The sequence below is a fragment of the Pararge aegeria genome, chromosome 8 (assembly GCF_905163445.1).
Source record: "Pararge aegeria chromosome 8, ilParAegt1.1, whole genome shotgun sequence".
Classification (NCBI taxonomy): domain Eukaryota; kingdom Metazoa; phylum Arthropoda; class Insecta; order Lepidoptera; family Nymphalidae; genus Pararge; species Pararge aegeria.
The window spans coordinates 13573071-13586810 of record NC_053187.1 but is presented as its reverse complement, the minus strand read 5'-3'; the positions used below and the strand labels follow the sequence as shown (position 1 = coordinate 13586810).

Sequence of the window (13740 nt, the reverse complement as noted above, 5' to 3'; positions counted from 1 at the left end):
AAAAAGTCACAACATTTATTTAACGTTTATCTGGGCACTATTAATTAATAATTATTGGCTAGGTTATTCATTTGCTTTTGTATTTTGAGATTCTAAGATTGACTTCGCCCTTGCTATAAAAGTATCAAAATTTTCTATAGCTTTTTTGTATGATCATATATATTTTCAAGTTGCTAATATAATCTTTCATTTACTTTTCTCTCCCATCTTTCACACCTTCTCTAATAATCTTAATGCTAACAGACAAAAATAAAAAAAGCATTGTGTGGCCCCCACCGTTTCCTCCAGAAGATGAACCTCTGAATGAGATAAATTCTAATAATATACAAACACTACCCTGCAGCGAAATTCAAGATTCACTAATAGTGACACCTAAGTGTAATTTAAATTCTCAAATTAAATCTTCAGAACAGGATATTCAAAATTCTCGGCAAAATTCAGAATACTCTTCAAATACTACGTATGAAACGGCTATTACTTCAGCAACATCATCTAAATCAGAATCTTTAGTACAAAGTCAGCAATCACAATCAATAAAAGATTTGTCTACTTGTACTGTTCAATCGTTTTCTCAAGCAGCGTCATCGCATGAAAGCCAAAGTTTTTCCATATATCAAACACATGAAGCCTCTGAACTAGATAATAATACGCTTGTATGCGAAAATCAACCTTTTGAAAATTTCATAAAGCCTGAGATAGCAGAAAATCAATTTATAGCTTCTGATGAAAATATAACTAAGACCAGTGTTAAAGAAATTAATTCAGAAATAAAAGAAAACTTCAAAGAAATATTTCACACCGAGTCCAAATATAAAGAAAATACAGTAGAATCTAATCTAGATAGCAATACTTTTTCGCAGCAGAAATATATAGTCAGCCTAAGCGAAGAAGATAGATCTCAGAAACATCATGAAATTTCGGGGTTAACGGAAACAAATGTAAAATCATTTATAAATTCTCACAGCGATAAACAACTCCCTATATCAATTCAAATAGATACACAAAGTGATATGGCGTTGAAACAACCACATTTGTTCAAGCATGAACCGAAACCGGTTCCTTTACCCTTTGGTAACCGTAACATTAATCAGGCTTCGCCATCAAAAAAAATTCAAACGAAACCATTTAAGCCACAAGATTTGAAGGTTAGTGCGAAATCGGCTTCCAAAGAAAAACCTTCTACATCGGACCAATTTAAAAATACTGATATTGTAAGGGGATCATTAGCGGAGGCCCTAACAATAGCTCCTGATCGACCTTATAGCCCATTCGCTTTCAATATTCCAAATCAGAATCTTTCATCGACTGCAACAAGCCAAATCCAACCAATTTCAACTGATAGTGTACCTCCGCCTACAATATCGAATAATAGTAATATTTCTATGAGCCAATATAGTCCCAAATCTGGTGAGCTTTCAAATTTACAAAAAGCTGGGCTGCTGCAGTCATCTTCTGAACTATCAGCATTTAAGCCAGTTAGCAAACAAACATTTCCACCGCCACCACCATCAGAGTTTTCTGCTTTATCTGATGGCTCCCAATTTAATAGTGAATTTAATCAATTTTCCCACATCCAAGAGGAATCTTTATCTACACAGTCTAATTTTTCCCAAAATTTAGCTGTTTCTTCCAATAGTGCAACCGCCATGCAAGGGTTTTCAACAATAAAAACCGAAGATAGCTATTCACAAAAATCGAACAAACAAGAATCGACATTCGCCATGGTGAAATCTGGATTTCAAAAGCCTGAAATGATTCCTCCACTTCAACAGAATATTGAACAACAATTGCAATTCTGTGGCGGACTTTCTGCTATGCATCAACCACCTGTTGCTCCCATACCCGTGAATCCTCAAAAACGTCAGAATATCCCTGAGCAAAATAAATATAAAAATAAAATGCCTCCCAGCTCAATGACCTTTCAGCCTGTCATGGATGAAACTATGCAGAGAAATTCACCTGTGTGTAGCCGTCCTACAACTCCAAGTTTAATTAATAAACCTGCTCCCATTATTCCCCCATATCAGATGAATTTAGTTACTATGGAACACTTAGCTCCTCAAAGTCGTACGTACTCACCAGTAAGAGAAGATCCTGCACCTGCTCAATCAAGAGGAACATGTCGTTCGCCATCTAATCTAACGAAAGTGCAAGCTCCTCGAATAAAAGAGCCAGTTCAATATTCTAATGTGAATCAAGACTACTTTAATAAAAATGAAATTCAAAATCAGCCCCCAATTTTACGAGAACAAAGAGAATCAAATGTAGCATATCAAAGTGAGTCTTACAATAAAGGCGATATGAAAATTAAAGAAGACACAATGTTTAACCAAAACTACGGTCAGAGGCAATCAGAATCTCAGAATTTCTCTGAATATGGCGATACAACAGTACAAACTACAAGAAAAACTTACGAAGAATTTGAGCGAGCACAATCCGCTAAAGTAATTGAGATACAAAAAGGTGGTCCGCTATCTTCTGGTTCATACCACCAAGTTCAATCTAATATCCAACCCTCGTCTAATATTTCCACCAAACAAGTGTATCCTCCTACTGTTTCAAATATGATACCATCCCAACAAAATTTGTCTTTTAACAATACTAATGAAAATGTTGTCACCGCTAGTAAACAAGCTGAATTTTATCAACCGATTCCTCTGATATCTGGTGCTAACCAAGGTCCAGTGTGTGATCCTACCCCATCAACAGGTTCCAGTGTAGGAGCTGCCTCTCGCGGCAAAGCCTTTGGTGTTTCATCAGCCCCTAAACGTGGAAGGGGAGTCTTAAACAAAGCTGCTTTGCCAGGATCACGAGTTCCTCTTTGCGGCTCTTGCAATGGCAATATTAGGTGACACTTTTAAGTAGGAATATATTTGTTGTGTTGCGTGATGCATGTAATTAAGTAGGTAGGTGATGAAATCTCTAATTAGATTTTGTTACTTTGTTACTATGTTTTAAAGTGTTTGCATATTTATTAACAAAATTGTTGAGATTGCACTAAAACTTAAACAAAATTTCTAACATGTTTGTAATTTTTTGGTTTTGTCTTTCTAACAGTTAACGAAACACAATCCGTGAGCAGCCCTCATAAGACAGAATTCAAAAGTCCTGCGGAAGAACGACTTATTAGAAAGATGGCGAAAATGGCTCTAAATGGCTACGAAATAGGAATTCAGAGAAAAATTAAACCAGCAGATCACATTCAATCTATGGCAGATAAAATTCAAGACACCGTGGTGACCAAGCATCCTCTAAATTCCGATAGTCTACCCTCTGGCGAAAATAGTCGCGAGAGTACCTTAAAGCGACCTTTAAATAAAAATTTCGATAAAGGTTTTAAATCTTTGGACAACAGTTTGTTGAATACGTCCAGTAGAAATCATCACACGGGCAATGATTTTGTCACTATCGGTAACTCACATACGCCAATACCGCCACCTCTACCTACTACTCCTGTGCCAACCTTCCAAGCACATAGCACTCCTATAACCAATATTTTAAATAATATTCCAATAAAGCGTCACAGTCCGGACTTGAATCTAAAATCTACTAACACGATAAACAAGAACGAAACACAATTTTATCAGTCAAACAATGAAAAATCTAATAACGGGGGATATTCCAGTAGTGAAGATTCCAGTAAAGACAAGCCAGAGTATACTTTCAATACTTTAAAGAAGAATGGTCCTGAAAACGTAACTCTTTTTAATGAAAACAATATTTCATTACAAGACGTAAACAAATCGGAATTAAAATCCGAAATTAACTTTTCTAACACTTTAAGTAAAAGAAAATTGTTCGAAAGAAATGACGCAATGAACGAGTCTAACTTTTCGGAAAATAATTTTAAAATGTTTGATAAAATCAATAATAGCGCTTCAGAAAAAAATTATGCATCGAAGAATAATAGCTTTGAAAATTCTATAGAAGATATCAAAAGCTCATTGTATCAAGAAGAACACACAAAAAAGCTACCTAATACTTTATGTGATAATACATTATACACCTACAAATCTGGTAAATGCAATGAAATCGATGGAAGTAATACAAATAATAAAAATGAAAATATTATAACAGATCACATCGAAAATAATTATACTGGCAATTCAAATTACGACATAAAAAAAAATACAGATGAAATTGTAGTAAGAAGAAGAGAAAAGAAAAACATTAGGAATGATGACGGCAGAAGAGATTCTCACATTATTGCGAGGCCTCTTAGTACAATGACTTCGGTTGATGTAGCTGATGGGCAGTATCCTGTATGTCATGTATGTGACAAGGCTATAACCAGGTACAATACAATCAGTATCTTCCTTACAACATTCAATTTACAAGAGTAAGATAAGTTATGCATGATACGCATGCCGTGTTGCTTTGTTTTAAAACAATAACGCTTTCGTTTATTAATATTAAACCATTGAGTAATCATTTACTGTTTACTAGAGCAGTTATGCCCTACGGATACGCCGATGATTCAGTTGACAAAAATATAGATTATTGCATATAACAGGATTTCTACGATTTCTTCAGTGATTCGTTCAGACTTTTAGTAAAGTAATATTACCCTAGTCGAGTACTCAGCTACGTATCTTGATAAACAAACGCAACAACCTTGTCCGCACTACGTAGTATATTATTACTCTTGAGTTATTAAGAATTTTATAAGAGATATCAGATTGTTTTCATACAATAAGATGCTAAAAGAAATAATTTACTTTAGGGGGCCGTTTATTACTGCGTTGGGGCGAATTTGGTGCCCCGAGCATTTCATCTGCGTGAACGCCACTTGCAGACGCCAACTGCAAGACATTGGATTTGTTGAGGAAAATGGACAGCTGTATTGCGAGTATTGCTTTGAGCAATACATCGCTCCGGCGTGTGACAAGTGCCATGCTAAGATTAAAGGAGTAAGTGAAAGTCGCCACTTGCAGTTGTACTGCGATATAAAAATATATGTGGAAAAATTCTAAATACTTGTATCAATTTCAGGATTGCTTAAACGCAATAGGCAAACACTTCCATCCAGAATGTTTCAGCTGTGTTTACTGTGGGAAGTTATTTGGGAACAATCCGTTCTTCTTAGAGGATGGATTGCCATATTGTGAAGCAGGTAACTCATATCTTGACAATATACTAGGCAAATGTTTATATGAAAATCGCAGATATCTATAAAATATATAAAAACAAAAGACTTAGTGAAAGCATAGATTTATATGGAAAGTTAGTATCCGTAAAAAACATTAAATATGTCAGTATAGTAGTGTAGTGTGTATTATAAATGCGAAAGTTTCGATGGATGCTTGTGACTCGGTCACGTCAGAACGGATCTGGATGAAATTTAGCACCGAGATAGATTATAGTCTGGAAAAGCGCTCAATGTGATATTCTAGACTATAATTACTTTTACTCCCAGAAAAATGTACGGTTTCCGTCGGATAGATTTCATCTTGTTTTGCACAGCGCAAGAGATTGACATGTTTTTTGCATAGTAGTAGTTGGTGGGGTCAGAGAATAAGGCATACAGATCTAAATTTCCTTGCGAACCTTTTTTTCACGACCTTCCTGGCGCAGCGGTTAGCGCTATGGTTTAAAGTTGGAGGACCTGGGTTCAATTCCCGACGTGGACAACTTGGGAATTTAAAACTTTTCTGAATTTTCTCTGGTCTAGTCTGCTTCAGACAGAGGAATAGATGGAAAAGGATGGAGGACTATGCCCAAAAATGGGCATTCCAATTGACGTTAAATACCTAGTATTGACATACAACCATTTTATAAATGACAAGGTAAAATAACAAAAGTAATGAACTTAGTAAATGATTGTACAATTTTGACATACGCACATTGATTGAAATTACAATGAATCAATTTAGTAATTACTTATACTTACGTACGACTGAAAAATTTAAAATGTTTTATAGTTGGAAATAAAGGCTGTATAATTATTATTATTATTAGTCTGCTGTCGCCGTAGCTAGTTACCATCCTACCGACAAAAACGTGCTGCTAAGCGATTTAGCGTTCCGGTACGATGTCGTGTAGAAACCGATAATAGGTAACGCACCCTAAAAGGTCAGCCCGCTACCATCTAGACTGCATCATCACTTGCTACCAGCTGATATTGCAGTCAAAGGTTAACTTGAAGTAGAGTAAAAAAGTAACTAGTACGTAAATATATCAGAAATGACTTAGAAGCATTTTTCAGACTGGAACGAGCTATTCACAACAAAATGTTTCGCATGCGGGTTCCCCGTGGAGGCGGGCGACAGGTGGGTCGAGGCGCTCAACAATAACTACCACAGTCAGTGCTTCAACTGCACGGTGCGTATGATGCGACTTGCGAGCCTTAATTCAATACATACCAAAGTACACCCTTGGACTAGGTTCAGATTGTCACGCGTATAGAGATTCAGAATACTAAAAAATAGTTGAGCAAGACCATTTGGAAAGGGGAACTACGACACCATTTAAAAAAACTATCGCTCTACTGTAACTTATTTCTTATTTCATAAAAAATAAAAATAAAGTAAATTAACATAAGATTGTCAACCCTACTGGATGTAGTTAGGTCATTTGTAAAGGGGGTCTAAGACAGACTGCTTATAAATAGTATCACTAACACAAGATTCGAAATAATTATGATTTCAAGTAGAATATTTTGTATTTAAAAAAAAACTCGTTATAAAAAACATAACTAATGCTGTATTTGAAATAGTTATAATTTCAGGTAGCGTATTTCGTTTAAAAAAAAAATGACAACCTTATTGGATGTAGGAAAGGTTATCTGTAATGGGGGTCTCAGACTCCTTATGCAAAGTATCACTAATACTCGGTGCTGAGAAATTATTATACAATTTTTTTCTTAATTTGTAACCTAACAATAAAATTGGATGTAGCTATGCTTGCTATGAGAAGAACTCATTATTAGCTGTATAAAATGAAGTTATTTTGTAACTTTACAACGCATTTCCCTACAGGTTTTAGTGTGCGTGTTAACGGTGTGTAACTATAAACTATGTTAGGGTTGTCTCCGCGTATTGTTTTATGAAAGCTTTGTCAGTTAATTTTTTTTAAAGTTTATCTTATCATAAATACTTTATGCAATTATAACCCCATCGTCGGCATTTACATACAACCTTTCCAACTAGTCTTGTATCTGGTGATTGCATGAGATCCGGCGACGGCTAGCAATTTAATAGAGTGCCTAGTTATTCGAACGCGCGAAAGTTAACTACGATTTCTTTAGAATCGAAACACTACCATCTAGTTAATTTACCGGCAAACAGTAGTCTCTAAATGGCGCTCCAATATGCCAAGAAAACGTAGATATTAAATCTCACACAAGGCTAGCACTGGGCACTCTGTTGCATTGACAATATGAATCTCTATACTCGTAGTAAATGAACGCTGCACGACTTTCTATACCTAGCCTTGGTCAATCACACATAATAAATAATTAAATTGTTACAGATGAACATTAATAAGATAATCTTAACTTAAAAATCAACATAAAATAGTCAAAACGGAGAAAACAATGATTTTATTGCAACAATTTTATAATAATTAAACAAGTATCGATAAATCCACTTCCCGTGTCTCTAACGTCCGAATGAACATAATTTTCATTCCATTACAAAAGGATTTTATAATACTTTCAGTTACACAGTTTCACTGTTCAAAAGCCAAATAGTTCATACGCACCCAACATCCCACAAGCCGCGAATCTTGTAATTTACATCGTAAATTCTATAAGCCAGCAATCGCAGTCAAAGCTCGTCATACGCCGCCACATTGTGTTTCCCAAATTAACATGTGTGTTTTCCAATATACTTACTTAATTAATCATAATTGTACAAATTGTATATCGTTTTCAACACCCACCTCCCAGAAACTTCGGGAAGGCAAAATTTTTAGTAGATGTAGTTGAAGCAATATAAGTAGAATTAGAGATGCTTGTTTTTTGTTAAAATTATGACAAACCACTTTTTTTAGAATTTATTGTTTTGGCTATTTTATGTATTGTGTACCATTAATAAGTGTATAATATTAATTTAGAACTATAAATATTAAATTGCTAGTCATTTGACCTTGCACTCAAATAATTTTATAATAGGTAAACCTTTACATAAGTTACTACAACTTTTCCTACAAATGACTAACAAAAAAAGCCTGTAATATTACTTTTATGACGTTATCATACCGTACGAAACATATCACAATATTTATGTACTTTGATATGAATAGTTTTTAATATTTTAGTTCATTTATTCTAGTAAGATTTCTTTGAAACTTTCGCAGAAAGTATGATACCAATTTAATGTTGACTGTTATAGGTGTGCAAAAAGAATCTCGAAGGACAGAGTTTCTTCGCCAAGGGAGGACGACCTTTCTGCAAGATACACGCCCGCTAGAACTCCTCAGCCATTAATTTATAATTCTGACACTGTTTACTCGACGACTACTTTCCGTCCCGTCTCTATCTCTCCGTACTCGATTCCAGCGACTGATACTCCAACACCACAGCGTACGAGGAAATTAGAAACGCCACTCCACTTCGATGGAGGGCTGTTTTCTGATATACGGAGTACAGACGGCAAGTTACTTAGCAAGGTAACCGTAGACCGCGTACACAGCTCGACGCGTCACGAAATCACCGATGACCCGCACGTTTCAGAAACCATCGACACTCACGGCAACAAGGACTACATCGACGACATTATAAAAACTGAGACTATAACAAACGAAGATGTCATCAAAGTCAAGTTTACACCAGTGCCCTTCGAATTTGACTCTGTATTGCAAAGGCCAATACCATTCTCTCCAGTCAAATATCTCAAAGATGATTTCGAAGACTTGCAGAGTTACAAAATTGTTAACTCTTTGTTCAAAGATAAGTTCTTGAGTCCGAATGATTTGGGCTATACAGATAAGTGTACTGAAAGTGCAAAACACAGTCCGGTGATGAGAGGGCATAGTCCTCTGGCAAACTTAATAATTTCAGAGCATTTAACTAAGATAGATGGTTACTTGCAAGAAAGTCTAAACTTGTGTTCAGAATCTCAAGAGAATAAAACTATATCAACATTAATAACATCAGAGGTTGAGACGCCAAAGGCAACCCAGGAAATAAATAAGACCAAATATGATGATATTGGCATGAGTAACCAACAAAATTATGATAATAGTTTCGATAGTTACCATAAAAATGAGGATGGACACTATGATGAAACTCGAGAGAGGGACGGGAAGTCAGAAACCAAATCAAACTTATACAGTGTCCAAACCAAACATCCGGGAGTATTAAGCGCTATTTATAATATGCCGATGCATTATCATGCAGCAGTACTATGTTTTTTATTAATTGTATATAATTTTGTCTATCAATATATTAAGCAAAATTGCCATGGTAAAAATCAAAGTATAAGCTAAATAGAATGAGAATACGAAAACATTTTGTCTAAAGATTGTATTTTATAAACTAGTCAAGAAATCTTGGGTTTCAAATGATTGTTGAATCGTATTTTATTTTCCTAAACACACGTGCTAAAAAGGAAGATGTAAATAATTAAAGGTAACAAAGCCATTTTGTGTTTCTTTAATTAAGTTTATTCTAATAATTTGGTGCTTCTCATTACTATAAAAACGCTCGCAAGGATGTGATAATTCACTTCTCTAATTTTTTTATACTTTTAAGGCTTTGTACACAGCTTCCGGAATGTTTCAGTAAACTGTCACTAACATTAACATTTAACAGTAGTCATTTATTACTCCAACTAATTTAAATTTTATGGTTGGAAGTGTTTATTGGTGCACCAACTTTTATTGTATTTTGTCATAAGATTACCATCTCTTTAGGTATAAATAGATAATACTATTTTATAATATGTCAAAAAACATTTAAGTACGTCATTATTGTTGATTTATATTTTCTTTACCAATATAGGTAAATGCCTAGTGTAAAAGATACATATTTAAAGAAAAATATAATCATGTTGAAAGATTATAATCCTTATTTTCAAATAATACTATTTATTTAGAATTTAAACAATGCAATCAGTAACTATTCATAAGAACAATAAAATTATGTGAGCTTAATAAAGTATTTTATCTAAAGGACTTGTTTTATTAAATCCAGTTATTTAGTACTATAGGTCTCATTACATGTATATAAAATTAGTTATAATTTCCAAAAACCTACCTTACTATTATTGCTATTTTGATAAAGTATTTCTGTTTGTCGGATTTAAAACCAAAATTTTCAAAATTCAAAATTAATTTATTTCAAGTAGGCCTAATATAAGCACTTTTGAAACGTCAAGTCTATCTGTTTGTAGTGATTCTACCACCGGTTCGAAAGGCAGATTCTACCGAGAAGAAGCCGGCAAGAAACTTAGCAGTTGCTCTTTTCCAACATCAACAATTTACATTTTGCATTTTAACATTCATTTTTCTATCTTGCGAGAGCTGAAAGCGGAGCCGGATGCTTCCAAGCAACCTTGACATTAAAAAATTCATCAATTGTATAGTAACCTCGCTGTAATAAATGTGTATTAACAAATTCTTTAAACTTGTGCATTGGCAGGTCCAAAATCACCTTAGGAATCATATTATAAAAGCGTATACTCAATCCCACATATGATCCCTGTACCTTACGCAGACGATATGCAGATGACACTAATTTATGACCATTTCTTGTCAGTCGACTGTTTATGTCCACTTTTTGTTTATAAAGACTAATATGTTGTCTTACAAATACTATATTGTTATAAATATATTGACTGAGTCAAGCCAAGAAACTCCTTAATACTTACCTATTAGCTCTTTTTAAAGTCAAGATTTCACAATATTATCATTGAATGCTGTGCTGATGAAAGCAGATCCAATTGCTGACATTCTTCATTGTCCATAAGAAATTCGTCTTTTATTATAAAGAAGCTCCTAGATAATGAATGTGTTTTTAAGTATCCCAACCCAATCTTGTGCTGGCTTTGCATGGTTCTTATAATTTTAGATCGCAAATGTCTGCCCTTGACCAATCATAGCTTCCAAATCACCTAGCGTAGCTAAATGATTGAAGTTGTAAAAGTCAGTAGAGTAATATAATGCAATCAATCATTGAAATTATCGACACGGGCCAGGTAATTATAGCTTTTAACTATTTACGATTAGATATTTATTTACATTGAACCGTTTTAACAAAATGATGGATGGAAATGTCAACGGTTTTTGCTGTGGTGTTGTCAATGGTGTTAACGAGATCAAAGACAGAACACCCACTCCCACACTTCTCGTCTCCCTGTTACGCTACTTTATTTGCGAGATTGAACCAGAGTAAACAATCAATCCAGGCCTCGCTCATACAAGGAAACCAGTTAATAGCTTTCGATTCTTGATATTGTTTTCAAATATGGAAAGGTAACCGCAGATTTTTTAAATTTGTAACCCAAAAAAGATGTATTCCAAACCGTACTTATTAGTTGTCTTTTCCAATATTACCTAGTATATTATATAGTATAGTTTAGAAATCTGAGCAAAAAGTTTTAAGACCTATAGATGAAAGAGTCTTAAGAGAAAGAGAGCGAGAAAGGAAAATATTTATTTTAGTCAAGCAACTAGGCCACTTATGAACATTTGCAGCACCAGAAGTGCCCTTGCTGGCTTTTAAAATATAGTTTTATATTACGTACTTTGAATAAGACCATATTGTAAGTGAAGTAAAAAACACAGATGAAAGCAGGTTCCACAATTTGCGTATAGGTACACAGAGACAATGGTTGAGAAAAGTCTACCCGCCATCCAGGGGATTGGTGGTTTTTGTTTCAGCAACACATGGTACATTCAGAGACACATTGGGAACTTTTAGGTGCTGCATTAAACAATTCAATTTCCAAATTATATCTGCCTTATTGGTTTAGTTGTTAGGATGTCAAACTATGACCACAAGGTCCTGGGTCCGATTGAGCCATTATTAATCATTTTTTTCGAATAGTGTCTAAGCAGATAAGTTATTTTTTGTATTGATGCAAGCTATTTTTTACTGTAGGTGTTTTGGAAAAAAATATGGTAGATAGTAAGCCAGGCTCCACAATAAAATATTCAAATACCTCCTATTTCCTGTATTGGGTTTTTCTGTATCACACAGAGGTTAGGAAATATGTGGTGTTCTCTGCCCCGCTGGCCTTAGAGAGCAAGTTAAGCTGTTTTAGGTCACAGTAAATACTTTAATGTATTGCTAATAATAATCTTTGCCACTAATTTTCACATTGGAACAATATGGTCCTATGAGAGAGGAAGCCTATGTCCAGCAGTCAGAGTTTAATAATCAAGTTATGATCACTCTACATCCCTTTCAATTCTTTGAGGGAGCAGGCCTGTCTATTAATTAGATTGAAATTAGTAGATACAGAAATGAATAAAACCCATTTTTAACTAGTTATCAATAAATAATCAAACATTTATTGTAATATAGGTACATCCTTAGCTAACAAATTAATTTAAATCTTACTCTAAAGGTGATGATATTATACTGTTTGTTTCATCACCATCGTCACCACCTAGTAAGTATTTTGATATTCTGAAAAAGAAAATTACACTAAGTTATAATATCACAATGATTGATTACCTACATAAAGAAAATAAAATTTCATAAAAATTCATCTGTTTTAAAGCAGTGATTACCCTAGCAGTTAGGTGTTTGGCTTCACTTTATGGAGCCAAGTTCAAAGCCCAGCATGCAAATGCCCTCTAAACCCTTCTCACTGGAGGAGACTCGTGCAATCCCGTGACCCAGTAGATCATCATCATCATATCAACCCAACAATCGGACAACAAATCTGTTGTAAACAATCTCTAAACTAAACTACCTTGACAAGCCTACAAATAGTGCTATCCTATTCCACAGTGAACACAATGAAAGAGATGGTACTGCTTCTAGACATATTAATTTAATTTGTTAAGAGATTTCTGTACAATTGGTACCATTATATGGCCTAAAAGTCTGTTTGTGCCTATATTTTTAAGAAGGACACAACCTATAAATTTTTATTGAATATTGGAGACTGCCTTATTGCTTGGCCTGCCTAGATTGTTTGCCAGAATATATTTTTCTAACCTAGGATAAAAGCATTTTCAACTCCTGTGCCTTAGTACTGTACATTAGTCTATTGTCTGTTGTTCCTGGTTATATAAGTGATAACAATTTTTAAAAACCTATATACACCAAAACATACAAAGTAATAATCATTAACTGATAATCTTTACCCAAGAATTTTACTTTGCACCTAACCCACATTGGAGTATCATGGTATAATTATTGATGGATCATGCAGATGGTCCACCTGAGGGTGAGTGGAAAGCCATTGCCTAACAGAGCAGCACTTCACAGGGCATGTAAAGAGCTCATCCTGCAACATGCCGCCCTGTGTCCATAAATTGGAGGCGTAGTGGTGTAATCACACCTACAATTGATGTGCCTGTAATCATACCAGCAGCCAAACCCTTCAGACCAGAACACAGCATTTCAACAATAAGCTTAGCGGCAGAAATAAGCATGGCGATAGTACTTCCTCAGACAAGCTCTACTACTAAGAACATAATATAGATGAAATACAAATAAAATCTGTTTAATAATAAAGGGCTGTACTTTGGTAAGTGGAGACATTCATTTTATCCCTTGTCGGGGGATATCATTGTGGGATATAATTTGGTCTCTTACCCATGCTAGCTGTGCTGATGACTGTG

The 13740-nt window shown here is 34.7% G+C and overlaps 1 protein-coding gene across 7 annotated transcripts in view; it reads left to right on the top strand.

Moving 5' to 3' along the window:
• The window catches only part of LOC120625744 (PDZ and LIM domain protein Zasp), a 60666-nt gene extending 52108 nt beyond the window's left edge, over positions 1 to 8558 (top strand). For 4 of the 7 annotated variants that reach the window (XM_039892919.1, XM_039892920.1, XM_039892918.1 and 1 more), the window contains 5 exons: positions 244 to 2848; positions 4724 to 4910; positions 4993 to 5113; positions 6206 to 6321; positions 8334 to 8558. In XM_039892919.1, coding sequence (XP_039748853.1) covers positions 244 to 2848; positions 4724 to 4910; positions 4993 to 5113; positions 6206 to 6321; positions 8334 to 8411 — 3107 coding nt within the window. In that variant the 3' untranslated portion in view covers positions 8412 to 8558. Of the gene's footprint in view, positions 1 to 243; positions 2849 to 3057; positions 4295 to 4723; positions 4911 to 4992; positions 5114 to 6205; positions 6322 to 8333 lie in introns of all 7 variants that reach the window. The other 3 variants (XM_039892924.1, XM_039892923.1, XM_039892922.1) reach the window with 2 other exon arrangements.
• The last annotated feature ends 5182 nt before the right edge of the window (positions 8559 to 13740 follow it).